General features: G+C 40.6%; 2 protein-coding genes across 7 annotated transcripts in view; one reads left to right on the top strand and one right to left on the bottom strand.

The window, feature by feature from the left end:
• Window positions 1-5,439, bottom strand: part of FERRY3 (FERRY endosomal RAB5 effector complex subunit 3) — a 39,609-nt gene extending 34,170 nt beyond the window's left edge. Inside the window, exons 1-3 of one of the 4 annotated variants that reach the window (XM_079937081.1) lie at window positions 5,189-5,439; window positions 3,380-3,582; window positions 1,250-1,395 (exon numbers count right to left, since the gene is read on the bottom strand). In XM_079937081.1, the coding sequence (XP_079793207.1) occupies window positions 1,250-1,395; window positions 3,380-3,557 (324 nt within the window). In that variant the 5' untranslated portion in view covers window positions 3,558-3,582; window positions 5,189-5,439. Of the gene's footprint in view, window positions 1-1,249; window positions 1,396-3,379; window positions 3,583-5,188 lie in introns of those variants that run through there. The other 3 variants (XM_079937083.1, XM_079937082.1, XM_079937084.1) reach the window with 3 other exon arrangements.
• A 140-nt stretch (window positions 5,440-5,579) lies between these two features.
• The window catches only part of RAD51AP1 (RAD51 associated protein 1), a 30,047-nt gene continuing 17,586 nt past the window's right edge, over window positions 5,580-18,040 (top strand). For 2 of the 3 annotated variants that reach the window (XM_079938250.1, XM_079938251.1), the window contains exons 1-4: window positions 5,580-5,728; window positions 12,498-12,547; window positions 14,347-14,488; window positions 17,296-17,405. In XM_079938250.1, the coding sequence (XP_079794376.1) occupies window positions 5,712-5,728; window positions 12,498-12,547; window positions 14,347-14,488; window positions 17,296-17,405 (319 nt within the window). In that variant the 5' untranslated portion in view covers window positions 5,580-5,711. Of the gene's footprint in view, window positions 5,729-12,497; window positions 12,548-14,346; window positions 14,496-17,295; window positions 17,406-18,040 lie in introns of those variants that run through there. The other variant, XM_079938252.1, reaches the window with a different exon arrangement.

Genomic DNA, 18,040 nt, shown 5'->3' with positions numbered 1-18,040 from the left:
GTCATACAATTTAAAGGCAAAAGTGGAAATATTTTTTCTATTATTGATCTTTGCAGACAGACATCTATAAAAAAGAATAATCTAAATTCTTCCCTTTTCAAAGGGAAAATGTCAAAAACTAGAATCTATGACAGGACTAAGTAATAATTTACCTTAAATAAAACAAATGGATAAATGACAGAAACAGGTATTTTGAACTGGGTCAATAGGGTAAACTTTTCCCCTGTTTCCTTTCACTTATACTTCGATTGGCTGCCAGATCAGGAGAGAAGAGTTTCAGAAGACCAGCTGAATCTAGAAGGCGGATTTCATCTACCCCATGCCTCTGAAATCCTGAACCCGCATTCTCATAACTGCTCTACATCTCCAGACCCCGGCACCGCTCGAGAAATTATAACCAGCCCATGTGACTTAAGCCTTGTTCCAAATTCACATCAGGCTCGGGCTGAAGTTTTGCAGGAAGGAGCCAGGGCCAAATCACGGGGATCTGCTTGGCCCTGCGTAACACCAGACATTTGGAAACCCCATGAACCAGGTCTGCTCACTACATGATTTTCAGCATCAGTTTAAAACCCAGCCTAGAGTGAGCCTTGTGAATAGGCAGAAGCTACCTACACGAGAAGCGCTGAACGGAGCTCTTATCTGACCTAACTCGCGCCATATTCCCTCAGGACAGGTGACCCTAAAAAGGGGACTGGGACAGCCGAGAGGAATGGGCACTGAGTAAGGGCCTGTGGAGAAACTACCCCACGACCAGGCCCATCTGGACTTCTCTGTCTCCTCCATCACTATACTTTAAAAACAAACAAACAAAATCACAGGAAAAGAGATCAGATTTGCAGTTAACTGAAGCTGGGGATAGGGGAAGGGGAAATTGGATGACTGCAATCAAAAGATGCAAACTTCCAGTTATAGTAAGTACTAGGCACGTAATGTACAGTGTAATAAATATAATTAACACTGCCTTATGGTATATATGAAAGTTGTTGAGAGTAAATCCTAAGCGTTCTCCACACAAAAAAAGTATTTCATTTTCTATTTCTTTAATTTTGTATCTATATGAGAGGATGGATGTTCACTAAACTTGTGATAATCACTTCGTGACGTGTGTAAATCAAAGCACTATGCTGTATGCCTTAAGCTTACACGATGTCGCACGTCAACTACATCTCAATAAAGCTGTAAGGAAAGAAATCTTCATCAAAGTTCAGAATATCCTCAAAATTTACAATGGGATCTATTTTTTTACCTCCGCATAAGCTTTGGCCCAGGTACTTGCCAGCTGATGTAAGTCTACTTCACCTGACTTCACAGCTTCCAGGGCTGCTTCAGCATCTCTGTCATAATCTTTGAGGGATTCTTCTTCGATAAACTGGCTCAGAGCTTCTTTTAAGTCTGTAACAGGGACAAGAAATACCATTGTCAGTACACATAAATAGGGAACATTTTACCTGGCTAAGCATTCCAATGTCAAACTTTATTTTATCAAGCCTAACAGAATGTCTAACTAAAACAGTGTCTTAACAGAATGAGACAATGAGAATACCCTTAACCCTTAAGAGAATGTCTAACTAAAATAAAATCAGCTTAGGGGATCATTTAACTAATCTCACAATTATTCTTCTTTACAATCACAGGTTATTGAATGGTCAAAATTCTTAACTCTGATATACAACCCTGATACTAATTTAAAATGTTGGGACTTCCCTGGCCGTCCAGTGGGTTAAGACTTCGCCTTCCAATGCAGGGGGTGTGGGTTCAATCCCTGGTCGGGGAGCTTAGATCCCACATGCCTCACGGGCAAAAAACCAAAACATAAAACAGAAGCAATATTGTAACAAATTCAATAAGACTTTAAAAATGGTCCACATCAAAAAAAAATCTTAAAAAAAATTAAAAATGTTAATTTCTTAAGCCTGATTCTTTATCTGAAAGTGAGTAGGGAAAAGCACATAAAGACCTCCTACAGATGTAGAGCGGCTAAAGGTTTCTGTATTTAAATGAGTTTCCTATTTAACTTTCAAGGGTATATATTGTTACAGTCTTTGAATCTGAGAGAGAAATTGAGTGATTAGCATATTAAAACTGATTTATTTCAGATGATCTACAATTCCAACTTTAGAGACACTATTCAGAGACTGCTTTGAGGATGTAAGAAGACCATGGCTTTCACCTTGGACACTTGCTCCCTCACTCTCTTAGGTTGCTGGCCCTGGTGGAGGCCAGCTGCAGGTCCTGAGGTGACCCTATGAAGAGGCCCACATGACAAGGCTTGACAACAACCTCACAAGGGATCTTGGAAACAACCCTCTGTCAGTAGAGCCTTCAGATGAGACTGTAGCCCTGACTGATGGTATGGCTGCAACCCCATGAGAAACCCTGAGTCAGAGGCACCCAGCTAGGTTGCACCTGCATCCCTGAACGACAGTAACGGTAAGGACAAGATAATACATATTTGTTGCTTTATGCTGCTTTAAAGAAAAAAAAAAAGACTGATTGAAGAGCACTGGCATAGAAACCAGGATACCTGGGTTCTGGTCTTGGCTCTGTCATTATATAACTTCGGACCAGAGGTTCTCAGTCGTTAAGATGCATCAGAGTTCCCTGAAGAGCTTACTGGAATAGACTGCCGCATGCACTCCCAGAGTTCCTGATTCAAAGGGAACTGGGTGGAGCCTGCCCAATAATCCTCATTTCTAACAAGTTCCCAAGTGATACTGTAGCTGCTGATCAGGGAACGATTTTTGAGAATCATTGCGTTGGGCAAATAATTTAACCTTTCTAGGTACCAGTTTCCTTATTTGTACAAAGAGATTGTGCTGGAAAGTTTCTACGTTCCCTTGTAACTTCGACCTTCTATGATCCAACATATTCTCAATTAAAACATTTTCCCTCATCTGTAGACAGAGCACAGACCTTTTAACATGGTTTAATACACACTTTATTAATGACTTTATGGAATTAATTTAGGTGAGCAAAGATTATTGAAAGACAGGTACCCCTTCTCTCCCATGACATCTCAGGAATTGCGGACCGAATCATTAAAAGGGCAACGCATTCAGCACATAGCTAGTGATAGCGGACACACCTTATGAATCCATCCAACTACATTAGGAGGTTAAGAGTTCTAATCCAGACTCGGTGATTTTTCATATTTTAATTTAATTTTTATACTAAAATGCCTAATAAACAATTACAAGGGATATAAAAAAAACACTCCAGAAAACAAAGGTCTGGGGAACCTTTTTATTCTTGAAAGCTTCACATTTTGTAGTTGTTTCCAATGCTTCTTAGGTTTATGCTTTCTAATATAAAACTTCTAATGACAGAGACTATAGGAAAATAACGAAGTGATATTTTAAAAGAAATCAACCCTCACCTTTTTCTATAAAGCATGGTAAATTGTGCAGCAGCATCAGACGGCCATGTAAATGACTGGCATTCTCTTGAACAGGAAATTTGAGAGGCACCCTCAGTTCTAAGCACTGACTGCCCACTTTGAATTCATACACAAATTCCCTCTCTCTGTTGCAGAATCTTTCTCTGTTTTTCTTCATCTTCTTTGGCAGGATTTCTATAGCACTGACAACAACAAAAAAACTCAGCGGGTTATAAGTCCATTTAAAAAAAACATGATGTTTCATTATTGCTGTTCCACTTCTAAGATGTTCCCCCACTCAGAGGTTTTATTTGTGTGACTCTGAGCTGATTATTCTATTTCCCTACGTTTATCCCTGCATTTTCATCTTCATGATGAAAACAAAATGCTTCTTCTTTTAAGGAAAAGGTTCTTCTAAACTTCATTTAAGAAAAAAATTATGCCCACAAAATACTTAGCATTCCTAGGCAGAGTTCTCAGGAATAGGTAAGGATCATGGAGAGAAGAACAGAGAGGATTCTTAGGAACAGATGCATGGTGGGTGGATACAGTTCATGAAACAGCTGGTGAATACAAAGTCAAAGAAACAGATCAGGGACCAATTCATCTTGAAGAGCTTAGAGGTGGTGGGTATGCGATCTGATTGGGGGTGGAGAGAAGGGAGATGGTGCTGGAAAGATTTCCATGAAGGAAAAAGATACACAGAAAGTGGAAAGTACAGGACAGCCCACAAGGCAAAGTGGACACTATTCATAAAGAAGAAAATCTAGTCAAAAAGAATACATCAACTGAAGATTTACTTATTAGCCTCCTAACTGGACTCCTGTCCCCAGACATTTCCCCAGCAAATCAGTTCTCACACTATTCTCTACATTGAAGTCACAGCAATCGTTTTCAAGTGCATATCTGACCACGTTGCTCATCTGCTTAAATCCTTCTATGACATTCCTTGTAGGACTCAGGATACAATACAAACTCGTTAACGGAGCTTACCACGCCCCTGCTTATACCTCCAAACTCTTATTTCAGCACCTGCACCCCGTCCTCTCCAACACACAAATCCAAAAACTTTATTTTCCAGCCATACTAAACTTCTTTCAATACCAAACCTCTCTTTCCACTCCCAACCTTTCTGAATGTTTTTCCTTTGCCTAGCACACGCTTACTGCCCTTCTTTCCTTGGCCACATCTCAGCTGAGCTAGGCCCCAGGAAACCTTTTAACTTGTAGGACTGTCATTAGGCTTAATCATATAATAAATACGAAGCATCCGACAAACTTAAGATGACCAATAAATGGAAGCTGGTAAAAATAATAAACAATAACAGGAAGCTCTATAAGAACATATCAATTAAAAAAAATCAAAGGCTGCTAAATGAGCACACATGATGCAGGCAAAGACAGTAAAAAAACATTTTGCAGGGAACTGAAAATTACGGAAATAGGGGCTCATGGTCTCATCTTGTTTCGAGTCATAATTTTCGGCAAACAAAAACCATTAGCTCTGGTTTCAGTTGGTTCAACCTTTAGCCTTATTGTGTTTCAACAAACTGATACTTTAGCTCTCTCTCCCCGATCTGTTATTAACAGCAGGGCTGAAATCAAGCAAGGTTTCCGTACAATTATGGGATGCGAGGAGCAGAGCTGAACCGAACTCATGCAGCCAGTCGAGTGGAGGTTCTGAGGCTTAAATGAGTCAGGGAAGGGAGGGCAGACAAAGGGCCGAGAAGCCACGGCCGAGTGAGGGGAACAGCCCCCGGTTAGAGGGTTTCGGTCTGAGGGGGCTTCCTCGATCGGGTCGCGGGCTCACCTCCCCTTGTTCCGAGTCTCCTGCTGTCCGCACACCCGGCGCTGTCAACCAGCCGCGGTGCAGGAACCGTCAGCTGACTGCCGCCTTGTTTTTACAGACGGAAGATCAGCTCCGGCAGATTCGTCCGCATCTTTTCCTCTTTCCCGGCACCCCGTGTAAAATTCCTCGGTCTAAGTGTCCCCTTGTTCCATAATACCTGAGTTGAATCATTTAAAAAGTGTAAGAAGGTGTATTTCTACTGTTATTGTCCATTTCAGAGACGGCGCAGAAGTGACGAAAGTGCAGCGGCGAAGCACCGGCTCGGCTCTGGCAGACCGGATGCGGAAGGGCGGTGCTTGGAGGGGGCGTGAACTAACGCGCGCTTCTCAGAGCGCATGCGCGCCCGCGGGGATGGCCGGAGAGGATTGGAGGACTGGCGGCGGGGCGGAGAGCTTCGAATCTGGTTTTGCGCGGGAATTGGAACGGCCGCCGCCGCTGCCGACAGGAGGCTGCGAGCTGCAGGTTTCCAGCCTTGGAGGGGACCATGGTGCGGCCTGCGAGGTGAGTAGTTCATGGCATCCGGCGCGGATGGGGAGGAAGGGCAGGAAGACGCTGTAGGCCGCGTCACCTGCATGGAATGGAGGGAAGGGCCCGAGGACCAGGGTAGCGATGGTGGGATCGACAGCTAAACGGTCTAGACTCCAGGGAGAGCTGCCGCTCCTCGGAAAGGTCCTAGCATCCAAGCTGTTTCCTTCTCTTGGCTCCTTTGACAGTTACTGCCGTTTCTTTTACCCACTCCGTTCAAATAAGGCCTGGTTACAGCGTTTTGCATTTCACCAAGCTTCTGCTTACGTGTTATTTCATTTGTTCGTCCCTATACTTCTTTGAGATAGAAAGTTTGGGTCTCCCTGTCTTATCAATTTAAACTTCTGGGCACGAAAGCCAGTTTAGCTGAGTCACACAGCTAGTAAGTTACAGGATAACATGCAAACCTAAGCCAGCTGGCGCCAGATCCTCTGTGTTTTCCATTAAATGTACTGTTTGAAACTATTGCTCCAGTTAACCTCAGTTGAGCACCGTGGAGGCCTAGGGTCAGCCGCTCATTTAGTAGAGTTTTGAATATATTTACTTTTGTGCTGGAGGTATATATTTACTAGATATATATATTTACTAGGTGCTGGAGGTTGCAGTCTAGTCAAGGGATGAAGTTAGGAGACGGAAAATAAACATGGCAATGTGAGAGAGAGTGAGGAGGAGGAAAGCCCTACTTTAATTTTAATTTAAAAAAAATTTTGTTGAAGTATAATTATTTATAATGTTGTGTATCTGGTGTACAGCAAAGTGATTTAGTTTTATATATACATATATGTACTTTTTCATATTCTTTTCCATTCTGGTTTATTACAGGATGTTGAATATAGCTCCCTGTGCTACACAGTAGGTCCTTGTTGTTTATCTATTTTATTTATAGTAGTTTGTACCTGCTGATCCCAAACTCTTAACTTATCCCTCCCCATCCCCTTTCCCCTTTGGTAACCATGTCTGTTTTCTATGTCTCTGAGTCTGTTTCTGTTTTGTAAATAAATTCATTTGTATCATATTTTAGATTCCGGATATAAGTGATATCATATGGGTTTTTTTGTCTTTCTTTTTCTGACTTACTTCACTTAGTATCATAATCTCTAGGTCCAGCCAAGTTGCTGCAAATGTCATTATTTCATTCTTGTTGATGGCTGAGTAATATTCCGTTGTATATGTATACCACACTTCTTCATACACACATCTGTCAGTGGACATTTAGGTTGCTTCCATGCCTTGGCTATTGTAAATAGTGTTGCTGTGAACATTGGGGTGCATGTATCTTTTCGGATTAGAGTTTTCTCCAGGTATATGCCCAGGAGTGGGATTGCTGGATCATATGGTAATTCTATTTTTAGTTTTTTGAGGAACCTCCATACTGTTCTCCATAGTGGCTGTATCAATTTACATTCCCACCAGCAGTGCAGGAGGGTTCCCTTTTCTCCACACCTTTTCCAGCATTTGTTGTTTGTAGATTTTCTGATGATGCTCGTTCTAACTGGTGTGAGGTGATACCTCATTGTAGTTTTGCTTTGTGTTTCTCTAATAATTAGTGATGTTGAGCAGCTTTTCATATGCCTCTTGGCCATCTGTATGTCTTCTTTGGAGAAACGTCTATTTAGGTCTTCTGCCCATTTCTGGATTGGGTTGTTTGCTTTTTAATATTGAACTGCATGAGCTGTTTATATATCTTGGAGATTAATCCTTTGTCGGTTGATTCGTTTGCAAATATTTTCAATGTTTTTTTTTTTACTATTTTTTTTTTTTTTTTGCCGTACGCGGGCCTCTCACTGCTGTGGCCTCTCCCGTTGCGGAGCACAGGCTCCGGACACGCAGGCTCAGCGGCCATGGCTCACGGGCCCAGCCGCTCTGCGGCATGTGGGATCTTCCCGGACCGGGGCACGAATCCGTGTCCCCTGTATCGACAGGCGGACTCTCAACCACTGCGCCACCAGGGAAGCCCCATTTTCTCCCATTTTGAGGGTTTTCTTTTCATCTTGTTTATGGTTTCCTTTGCTGTGCAAAATCTTTGAAGTTTCATTAGGTCCCATTTGTTTATTTTTGTTTTTATTTCCATTACTCAAGGAGGTGGATCAAAAAAGATCTTGCTGTGATTTATGTCAAAGAGTGTTCTTCCTATGTTTTCCTCTAAGAGTTTTATAGTGTCCAGTCTTAAATTTAGGTGTCTAATCCATTTTGAGTTTATTTTTGTGTATGGTGTTAGGGAGTGTTCCAATTTCATTCTTTTACATGTAGCTGTCCAGTTTTCCCAGCACCACTTATTGAAGAGACTGTCTTTTCTCCATTGTATATCCATTGCCATAGATTAGTTGACCATAGGTGTGTGGGTTTATCTCTGGGCTTTCTATCTTGTTCCATTGATCTGTGTTTCTGTTTTTGTGCCAGTACCATATTGTCTTGATTACTGTAGCTTTGTAGTATAGTCTGAAGTCAGGGAGTCTGATTCCTCCAGCTCCGTTTTTTTCCCTCAAGACTGCTTTGGCTATTCAGGGTCTTTTGTGTCTTCATACAAATTTTAAGATATTTTGTTCTAGTTCTGTAAAAAATGCCATTGGTAATTTGATAGGGATTGCATTGAATCTGTAGATTGCTTTGGGTAGTATAGTCATTTTCACAATATTGATTCTTCCAATCCAAGAACATGGTATGTCTCTCCATCTGCTGGTATCATCTTTAATTTCTTTCATCAGTGTCTTATAGTTTTCTGCATACAGGTCTTTTGTCTCCCTGGGTAGGCTTATTCCTAGGTATTTTATTCTTTTTGTTGCAGTGGTAAATGGGAGTGTTTCCTTAATTTCTCTTTCAGATTTGTCATCATTAGTGTATAGGAATGCAAGAGATTTCTGTGCATTAATTTTGTATCCTGCAACTTTACCAAATTCATTGATTAGCTCTAGTAGTTTTCTGGTGGCATCTTTAGGATTCTCTATGTATAGTATCATGTCATCTGCAAACAGTGACAGTTTTACTTCTTTTCCCATTTGTATTCCTTTTATTTCTTTTTCTCTGATTGCCATGGCTAGGACTTCCAAAACTCTGTTGAATAATAGTGGTGAGAGTGGACATCCTTGTCTTGTTCCTGATGTTAGAGGAAATCCTTTCAGTTTTTCACCATTGAGAATGATGTTTGCTGTGGGTTTGTCATATACGGCCTTTATTATGTTGAGGTAAGTTCCCTCTATGCCTACTTTCTGGAGGGTTTTTATCATAAATTGGTGTTGAATTTTGTCAAAAGCTTTTTCTGCGTCTATTGGGATGATCATATAGTTTTTCTCCTTCAGTTTGTTAATATGGTGTATCACATTGATTGATTTGCTTATATTGAAGAATCCTTGCCTTCCTTGGATAAACCCCACTTGATCATGGTTTATGATCCTTTTAATGTGTTGGATTCTGTTTGCTAGTATTTTGTTGAGGATTTTTGCATCTATATTCATCAGTGATATTGGTCTATCATTTTCTTTTTTTGTAGTATCTTTGTCTGGTTTTGGTATCAGCATGATGGTGGCCTCATAGAATGAATTTGGGAGTGTTCCTTCCTCTGGAATTTTTTTGAAGAGTTTGAGAAGGATGGGTGTTAGCTCTTCTCTAAATGTTTGATAGAATTCACCTGTGAAGCCATCTGGTCCTGGACTTTTGTTTGTTGGAAGATTTTTAATCACAGTTTCAATTTCATTACTTGTGATTGGTCTGTTCATATTTTCTGTTTCTTCCTGGTTCAGTCTTGGAAGGTTATACCTTTCTAAGAACTTGTCCATTTCTTCCAGGTTTTCCATTTGATTGGCATAGAGTTGCTTGTAGTAGTTTCTTAGGGTGCTTTGTATGTCTGTGCTGTCTGTTTTAACTTCTCCTTTTTCATTTCTAATTTTACTGATTTGAGTCCTCTCCCTCTTTTTCTTGATGAGTCTGGCTAATGGTTTATCAATCTTGTTTATCTTCTCAAAGACCAGTTTTTAGTTTTATTGATCTTTGCTATTGTTTTCTTTGTTTCTATTTCATTTATTTCTGCTCTGATCTTTATGATTTCTTTCCTTCTCCTAACTTTGGGTTTTGTTTGTTCTTCTTTCTCTAGTTCCTTTAGGTGTAAGGTTAGATTGTTTATTTGAGATTTTTCTTGTTCCTTGAAGTAGGCTTGTATAGTATAAACTTCCCTCTTAGAACTGCTTTTGCTGCATCCCATAGGTTTTGTATCGTCGTGTTTTCGTTGTCATTTGTCTCTAGGTATTTTTTGATTTCTTCTTTGACTTATTCAGTGATCTCTTGGTTATTTAGTAATGTATTGTTCAGCCTCCATGTGTTTGTGTTTTTTACGTTTTTTTCACTGTAATTCATTTCCAATCTCATAACGTTATGGTCAGAAAAGATGCTTGATATGATTTCAGTTTTCTTAAATTTACTGAGGCTTGATTTGTGACCCAAGATGTGATTTATCCTGGAGAGTGTTCCGTGCACATTTGAGAAGAAAGTGTAATCTGCTGTTTTTGGATGGAATGTCCTATAAATAACAATTAAATCTATCTGGTCTGTTGTGCCATTTAAAGCTTCTGTTTCCTTATTTATTTTCATTTTGGATGATCTGTCCATTGGTGTAAGTGAGGTGTTAAGGTCTCCCACTATTATTGTGTTACTGTCGATTTCCTCTTTTATAGCTGTTAGCAGTTGCGTTATGTATTGAGGTGCTCCTATGTTGGGTGCATATATATTTATAATTGTTATATCTTCTTGGATAGATCCCTTGATCATGATGTAGTGTCCTTCCTCGTCTCTTGTAACATTCTTTATTTTAAAGTCTATTTTATCTGGTATGAGTTTTGCTTCTCCAGCTTGTTGTAGAGCTGGTTTGATGGTGCTGAATTCTCTTAGCTTTTGCTTATCTGTAAAGCTTTTGATTTCTCCATCGAATCTGAATGAGATCCTTGCCGGGTAGAGTAATCTTGGTTGTAGGTTCTTCCCTTTCATCACTTTAAGTTTATCATGCCACTCCCTTCTGGCTGGTAGAGTTTCTGCTGAGGAATCAGCTGTTAACCTTGTGGGAGTTCCCTTGTATGTTTTTTGTTGTTTTTCCCTTGCTGCTTTCAATAATTTTTCTTTGTCTTTAATTTTTGCTAATTTGATTACTATGTGTCTTGGCATGTTTCTCCTTGGGTTTCTCCTGTATGGGACTCTCTGTGCTTCCTGGACTTTGGTGGCTATTTCCTTTCCCGTGTTGGGGAAGTTTTCGACTATAATCTCTTCAAATATTTTCTCAGGTCCTTTCTCTCTTCTCCTTCTGGGACCCCTATAATGCGAATGTTGTTGCATTTAATGTTGTCCCAGAGGTCTCTTAGGCTGTCTTCAGTTCTTTTCATCCTTTTTTCTTTATTCTGTTACATGGCAATGAATTCCACCATTCTGTCTTCCAGGTCACTTATCTGTTCTTCTGTCTCAGTTATTCTGCTATTGATTCCTTCTAGTTTAGTTTTCATTTCAGTTATTGTATTGTTCATCTCTGTTTGTTTGTCCTTTAATTCTTCTAGGTCTTTGTTAAATGTTTCTTGCATCTTCTTGATCTTTGCCTACATTGTTTTTCCGAGGTCCTGGATCATCTTCACTATCATTATTCTGAATTCTTTTCTGGAAGGTTGCCTGTCTCCGCTTCATTTAGTTGTTTTTCTGGGGTTTTATCTTGTTCCTTCATCTGGTACATAGCCCTCTGCCTTTTTATCTTGTCTATCTTTCTGTGAATGTGGTTTTTGTTCCACAGGCTGCAGGATTGTAGTTCTTGCTTCTTCTCTCTGCCCTCTGGTGGATGAGGCTATCTAAGAGGCTTGTGCAAGTTTCCTGATGGGAGGAACTGGTGGTGGGTATAGCTGGGTGTTGCTCTGGTGGGCAGAGCTCAGTAAAACTTTAATCCACTTGTCTGCTGATAGGTGGGGCTGGGTTCCCTCCCTGTTGGTTGTTTGGCCTGAGGCAACCCAGCACTGGAGCCTACCCAGGCTCCTTTTTGGTGCTAATGGCAGACTCTGGGAGGGCTCACGCCAAGGAGTACTCCCCAGAACTTCTGCTGTCAGTGTCCTTGTCCTTAAGGTGAGACACAGCCCCCATCCCCGCCTCTGCAGGAGACCCTCCAACACTAGCATGTAGGTCTGGTTCAGTCTCCCCTGGGGTCACTGCTCCTTCCCCTGGGTCCTGAAGCACACACTACTCTGTGTGTGCCCTCCAAGAGTGGAGTCTCTTGTTTCCCCCAGCCCTGTCAGAGTCCTGCAGTCAAATCCCGCTAACCTTCAAAGTCTGATTCTCTGGGAATTCCTCCTCCCATTGGCGGACCCCCAGGTTGGGAAGCCTGACGTGGGGCTCAGAACCTTCACTCCAGTGGGTGGACATCTGTGGCATAAGTGTTTTCCAGTTTGTGAGTCACCCACCCAGCAGTTATGGGATTTGATTTTACTGTGATTATGCCCTTCCTACCATCTCATTGTAGCTTCTCCTTTGTCTTTGGATGTGGGGTATCTTTTTTGGTGAGTTCCAGTGTCTTCCTGTCGATGATTGTTCAGCAGTTCGTTGTGATTCTGGTGTTCTCCCAAGAGGGAATGAGAGCACGTCCTTCTGCTCCGCCATCTTGGTTTATATATTTATATATTCTTAAGGGAATCCAAACATATTTTTATTTACTCAAGACTATTAATGACCTTAAAGAATGGAGGTGAGAAATTGACATTTGTGTAAATGAAAACTTCTGCTTTGTTCACAGGCACAAGAAGCCAGTGAATTACTCCCAGTTTGAGGACTCTGACAGTGATGGTAAGTAGAGCTTCTTATGTCTTCTTTAAAGATTTGGAAATTTATTTCCTCACAATTTATAGGATGTGTGTGTGTGTGCGCGCGCGTGCGTGTGTATGGCTACAATATGGTTAGTACCAATTGCATATGAGGTAGGCCTGGAAAAATAATATTCTAAGCACTTAGGATACTTATGTTGATAATTACACTGACCAGAATTATTGGCATAAATCATAACCAACTAGGGCAGGTAAAATGGCTTTTTGTATCTAAACTCTGTGAGGTCCATGTTTCTCACTGTGGGATTTGTACCCTTTTATCCCTTACTCTAAGAAGAACACACTGTCTTTCTGAGATACAAATGTGTTACAGAATATAATGTGAAATCCCCATTAATTGTACGATAAAACAAGACATTGAAAAAAGATCAGGCATAAACTTTACCCTATTGTGTTTTTTATATATGTGTGTGTGTGTGTGTACATATATATTTGCTTGTTTCTGCTATTAAGAGAACTTCGGTCAAAAAGTTTGAGAAACATTGTTAGATTACATTATACTTAAAGGTAAGTTTTGTGTTTCTTTCTTAGACCGTTGGAGTTTTCTGCAGGTCAGATATTTAGTAATTCCTCAGTTTGAAGGAATCTGTTTTTCACCTTGAGCCCAGTCTTACGTGTGTCTAATACTTGGGAGAAAAGAGCATAGGGTATAACTTCTAGCTTTTTAATTATTGTCATCAGTCTGTCACTAAATTGTTATAAATTGCTGGTTGTATTCTGGAGACTGTGGCGTGGGGGTGGGGGGCGAGTCACAAATTATTATATTCCTACCTGGGGAAGCATAAAAGAGACGACAGGTATTAAATGCGAAAGTGCGTGATTCAGACTACACGCACATGAAGGTATGCACACATGTGCCATGTATGAGTTAGAACGCTAGAGCAGCAGTCTTAGCTTGAGTGTCAATAGAAGAGCTACCTCACTTCTGAGGATTGGTAGGACAGAAGACTCTGGGAGAACAGAATGGGCTGGAAAAGAGCATCCCTTTGCCAAAAATCATATTCTTCCACTTGTCAATATGATAAAATTATAAAGGGAATTTTAATAATTTTTCTAATGGTTTTACAGATTTTTAATTAATTGTTCTTTTCTTTGCCACTTGCACATATTAGCTTAGTTGCCTTTGCAGCTTTTTGGGGGATTCGTTTTTGATAGATTGATATTTTAAAAAATCAAGGCCACTAGAACAAAGTTGAGAAGCTTGAGGGAGAATAAAGACAAACAGTGTACCAACAGTATTTTTTAAACTGTGGAAAGCAAGCAATTTGCTTGTTTTTGCTTTTTTTTCTTTTTTTAATTAATTTATTTTTGGCTGTGCTGGGTCTTCGTTGCTGCGCACAGGCTTTCTCTAGTTGCGGCGAGCGGGGGCTACTCTTCGTTGCCGTGCGCAGGCTTCTCATTGCGGTGGCTTCTCTTGTTGCGGAGCACGGGCTCTAGGCGTGTGGGCTTCAGTAGTTGTGGCATGCGGGCTTCAGTAGTTGTGGCTCGTGGGCACTAGAGTGCAGGCTCAGTAGTCGTGGTGCACAGGCTTAGTTGCTCCGCGGCACGTGGGATCTTCCTGGACCAGGGCTCGAACCCGAGTCCCCTGCATTGACAGGTGGATTCTCAACCACTGTGCCACCAGGGAAGCCCCAATTTGCTTATCTTTAAAACTTGAACACACGTGGTAATGAATCTCAGCTACCAAGAAAGTAATTTTATTTATTTCTTCCTAAGGAAAAGCAATTTCATATATTCTTTTTTTAATTCACACATGAATAGATGATTTTGTTCCTGCAACCGCACCATTAAATAAAAAATCCAGAAGTACACAAAAGGAGTTAAAACTAGAAAAACCAGAACCTAAACTGAAGAATCTCCAGGAAAAAGACATCCCACTACAAGAGAAGACCCCTAAAAAAAGGTGAGAGGTAAGACATACAGTACATATGACATTAGGTGTGTTAATTTAAAAGAGAGATAAATTCCAATTCTTGGTCTAAATTAGAATTTGAGCAGCATCATGGGTCTTATTTTATTTAGTGCATGTAGGAGAACGGGGATGTACCACTAATCCCCTTCTGACTTTCCGAACTTCTTTAAGTTCACAAATGTACGAGGAAATACCCATTTAAGTATGAAGACAATCATAATTACCAGTTTAGAAGGTGTGACTTGCATTTACAAGAGCTAGTACCCGTCTCTGAAATCCTCAGGTTTTACAAGACTACTTCGTTAAAAATTACATTTGTAAGGACAGTTTTATAAAATTTAAAACCACGTATCTGTAATGTATGAGATGATGGATGTTCCCTAAACTGCTTGTGGACGTCATTTCATGATGCACGTAAGTCAGATCACTGTGGATCACTGTGTTGTACACCTTAAACGTATACAGTGCTGGATGTCAATTATATCTCAGTAAAACTGTATTTTTCTAGAGAGAAAAAATATTTTCTCTTTATCTTACTGAGTTTTGTCCAGCAGTGAGCAGGACCTGTGGTTTCTAGACCCACCCTGGAGTTCCATTAGTCAGTACCAAGAGAGGGTAAAATGAGGGAAGGAAGCCCCAAGAGGCCCCAGACTTGCACTATGGGGCGGAGATGGGCAGAGGAGGGATACTGACAAATGGAACGTGGGACGTGGGATGCTTTACTCCTACAATAAACGTGAGGAAAGTTAATTAACGTAGAGAGACTTAGCCCATGTCCTTCTCCTTACTTTTTTCTTTTTTGTTTTTGAGCTTCTTGTACTACCTTTAAAATATAGTTAACAAAACAACCAATGGATGGGAGAAAATATTTGCAAATCATAGAACCCATTAGGGACTTGTATCTGGAATATATAGGAAACTCGTACAGTCCAACAATAAAAAGAATAATGAACCAAGTTAGAAATGGGCAAAGGATTTGAATAGACACTTCTTTAAAGAATATATGCAAATGGCCGATAGCACATGAAAAGATGCTCAACATCCCTCGCCATCAGGGAAATACAAATCAAAACCACGATAAGATAACATGTCACATGTCACGCCCAGAGGGATGGCTGTAAGCAGAAGGACAGACAACAGCAAGTGTCGAGGAGGATGTGGAGAAATGGAAACCTCACACATTGCTGCTGTGGATACGAAATGGTGCAGCCACATTGGACAACAGAGTAGCAGCTCCTAGAAATAAACAGCTATTATATGACCCAGCCTAGGTATATACCCAAGAGAAATAAAAATCTATGCCCACACAAAAACCTGTACATGAATATTTATAGGAGCATTATTCATAATAGCCAAAAAATGGAAGTAATCCAAATGTTTATCAACTAATGACTGGGTAAGTGAAATGTGATATATGCATACAGTGGAATATTATTCAGCAGTAAACAGAAATGAAGTACAGGGAGGGGGAAGGGGAAGCTGGGACGAAGCGAGAGAGTGGCATGGACATATACACACTACCAAATGTAAAATAGACAGCTAGTGGGAAGCAGCCGCATAGCACAGGGAGGTCAGCTCGGTGCTTTGTGACCACCTAGAGGGGTTGGTTAGAGAGAGTGGGAGGGAGACGCAAGAGGGATGGGATATGGGGATATACGTATACGTACAGCTGATTCACTTTGTTATAAAGCAGAAACTAACACACCATTGTAAAGCAATGATACTCCAATAAAGATGTTAAAAAAAAGAAATGAAGTACTGATATATGCTACAACATGGATGAACCTTGAAAACATTGTAGGGAGCCAAAGAAGCTGGCATAAAAGGCCACATATTATATGGTTCCAGTAATACGAAATGTCCGGAATAGACAAGTCCATAGAAACAGAAAGTAGATTAGTGGTTGCCAGATGCTGGGGAGGGGGAAACGGGGATTGACTGCTAGTGAATATGAGGTTTCTTTTTGGGTTGATGAAAGTGTTCTGAAATTACATAGTGGTGATGGTTTCACAGCTCTCTGAATATACTAAAAACTGCTGAATTGTATGCTTCAAAAGGGTGGATTTTATACTGTGCGACTTATATCTCAATAAAATTGCTATTTTAAAAAATAAATCCTTCAAGGTACATTCAGTATTACCTCCTTTATTTAGCCTTTTCTTACCTTCACACCTTTTCACACCTTTCTTTGCTTTCTCTTCCTCTCAAGCACTATAGCACTCTTGACCGCCTTGAACAGGAGACGTGATAATCTTTTTATATCGGGTAATTATTATGGGACTTGTTTTCCTACCTCCTCATTAACTGCAGACTCTTTGAGGGCACTTTTAATATCCTGTCTAGTGCAATGCCTCACAGAGTAAGTACTTGCTGAAATATTTGTCAAAGTCCAGATTGGGCGGAACAGATGTAAAAAAAGAAAAAGTAATTTCAGTTTAATAAAAGAGCTATAACAGCTGTCTAAAGAGGTGTGGGTGAGGTCAAGGAACATTTCTAAGTGGAAGTGATGTTTGAGCCACGTCCGTTCTCAGTTGGGCAGGTGCTTCCCACCGGGACGGAGCTGGTGGTGAGGAAGAGACATCACAATGAAATAGGCATTGTCACGTGATGCTCCTATTTCCAATCTGTTCTGCTGGGTCCAACATGACACTTAACTTGTTAAGGAGCAATTATCATGATTATTGTTGAAGAACATCTTTCTGAGGCTGGAAAGAAACTCTTAGTCACTGAGGAAAATCTCAGATTTTAGCTGAGATGGATAGTTTTCAAACTCATTATTATTTGTGTGTCTACTTTAGAATGCCTTTAGATGATAAGCTCTACCAGAGAGACCTAGAAGTCGCACTGGCTTTATCAGTGAAGGAACTTCCAGCCGTCACCATTGATGTGGAGGAGTCTCAAGATAAAAGTAACTTTATTTTCGATAATTGTCTTTAAAACCTTCTTATTGCTTTTGCCATCATTTCGTTGGATGAGCCTTTACAGAGGGAAGAATGTAGTTTTAAAACTTTGGACTAAAAAGGAGCAATTTGCAGAGGGTGCCGTTGGATTCAGTTTATTCAGTTGCGTAAATCTCATCCACACATAGATGCCTCTCTGCCTGACACTCAGCTCCAACTGGAGGACGTGGGCTGTGACCCTGCTTGGTCAAAGCTCATCTTTATGTGCAGTGAGAAGTTAATTTCATGACCAAGTAAACTGACCTGAACATCCGAGCTATCCACCTGCTTTCTCTCCAAATCCAGATTAGTTAAACATAATCTAATGGTGGTCATTTCTATTACTTACAGAGGCTAAAGGTACTAATTTGGTTAGCAAGCTCAGTAGACTTGACAGATTTATGACTGCTGGCTTTATCTGTGGGTTTTTCTCCGTGAATTTTTCTGGCAATTGGTCAGCAGATGGCAACATTGATATGCTGGAGAAGCAGAAATCATTATTCCCGGAGATGACATTAAAATTGCTCAGTCGCTTTTTGGATTAAACTGCTTTGGCCTAACTTCTTTTATCTTGGAGGATAGTTTTAGCCCATTTGCTTATTTG

The sequence above is a fragment of the Stenella coeruleoalba genome, assembly GCF_951394435.1.
Source record: "Stenella coeruleoalba genome assembly, chromosome: 11".
Taxonomy (NCBI): Eukaryota; Metazoa; Chordata; class Mammalia; order Artiodactyla; family Delphinidae; genus Stenella; species Stenella coeruleoalba.
Note: the sequence above shows the minus strand (reverse complement) of the source record. Positions and strands in the feature narration are given on the sequence as shown.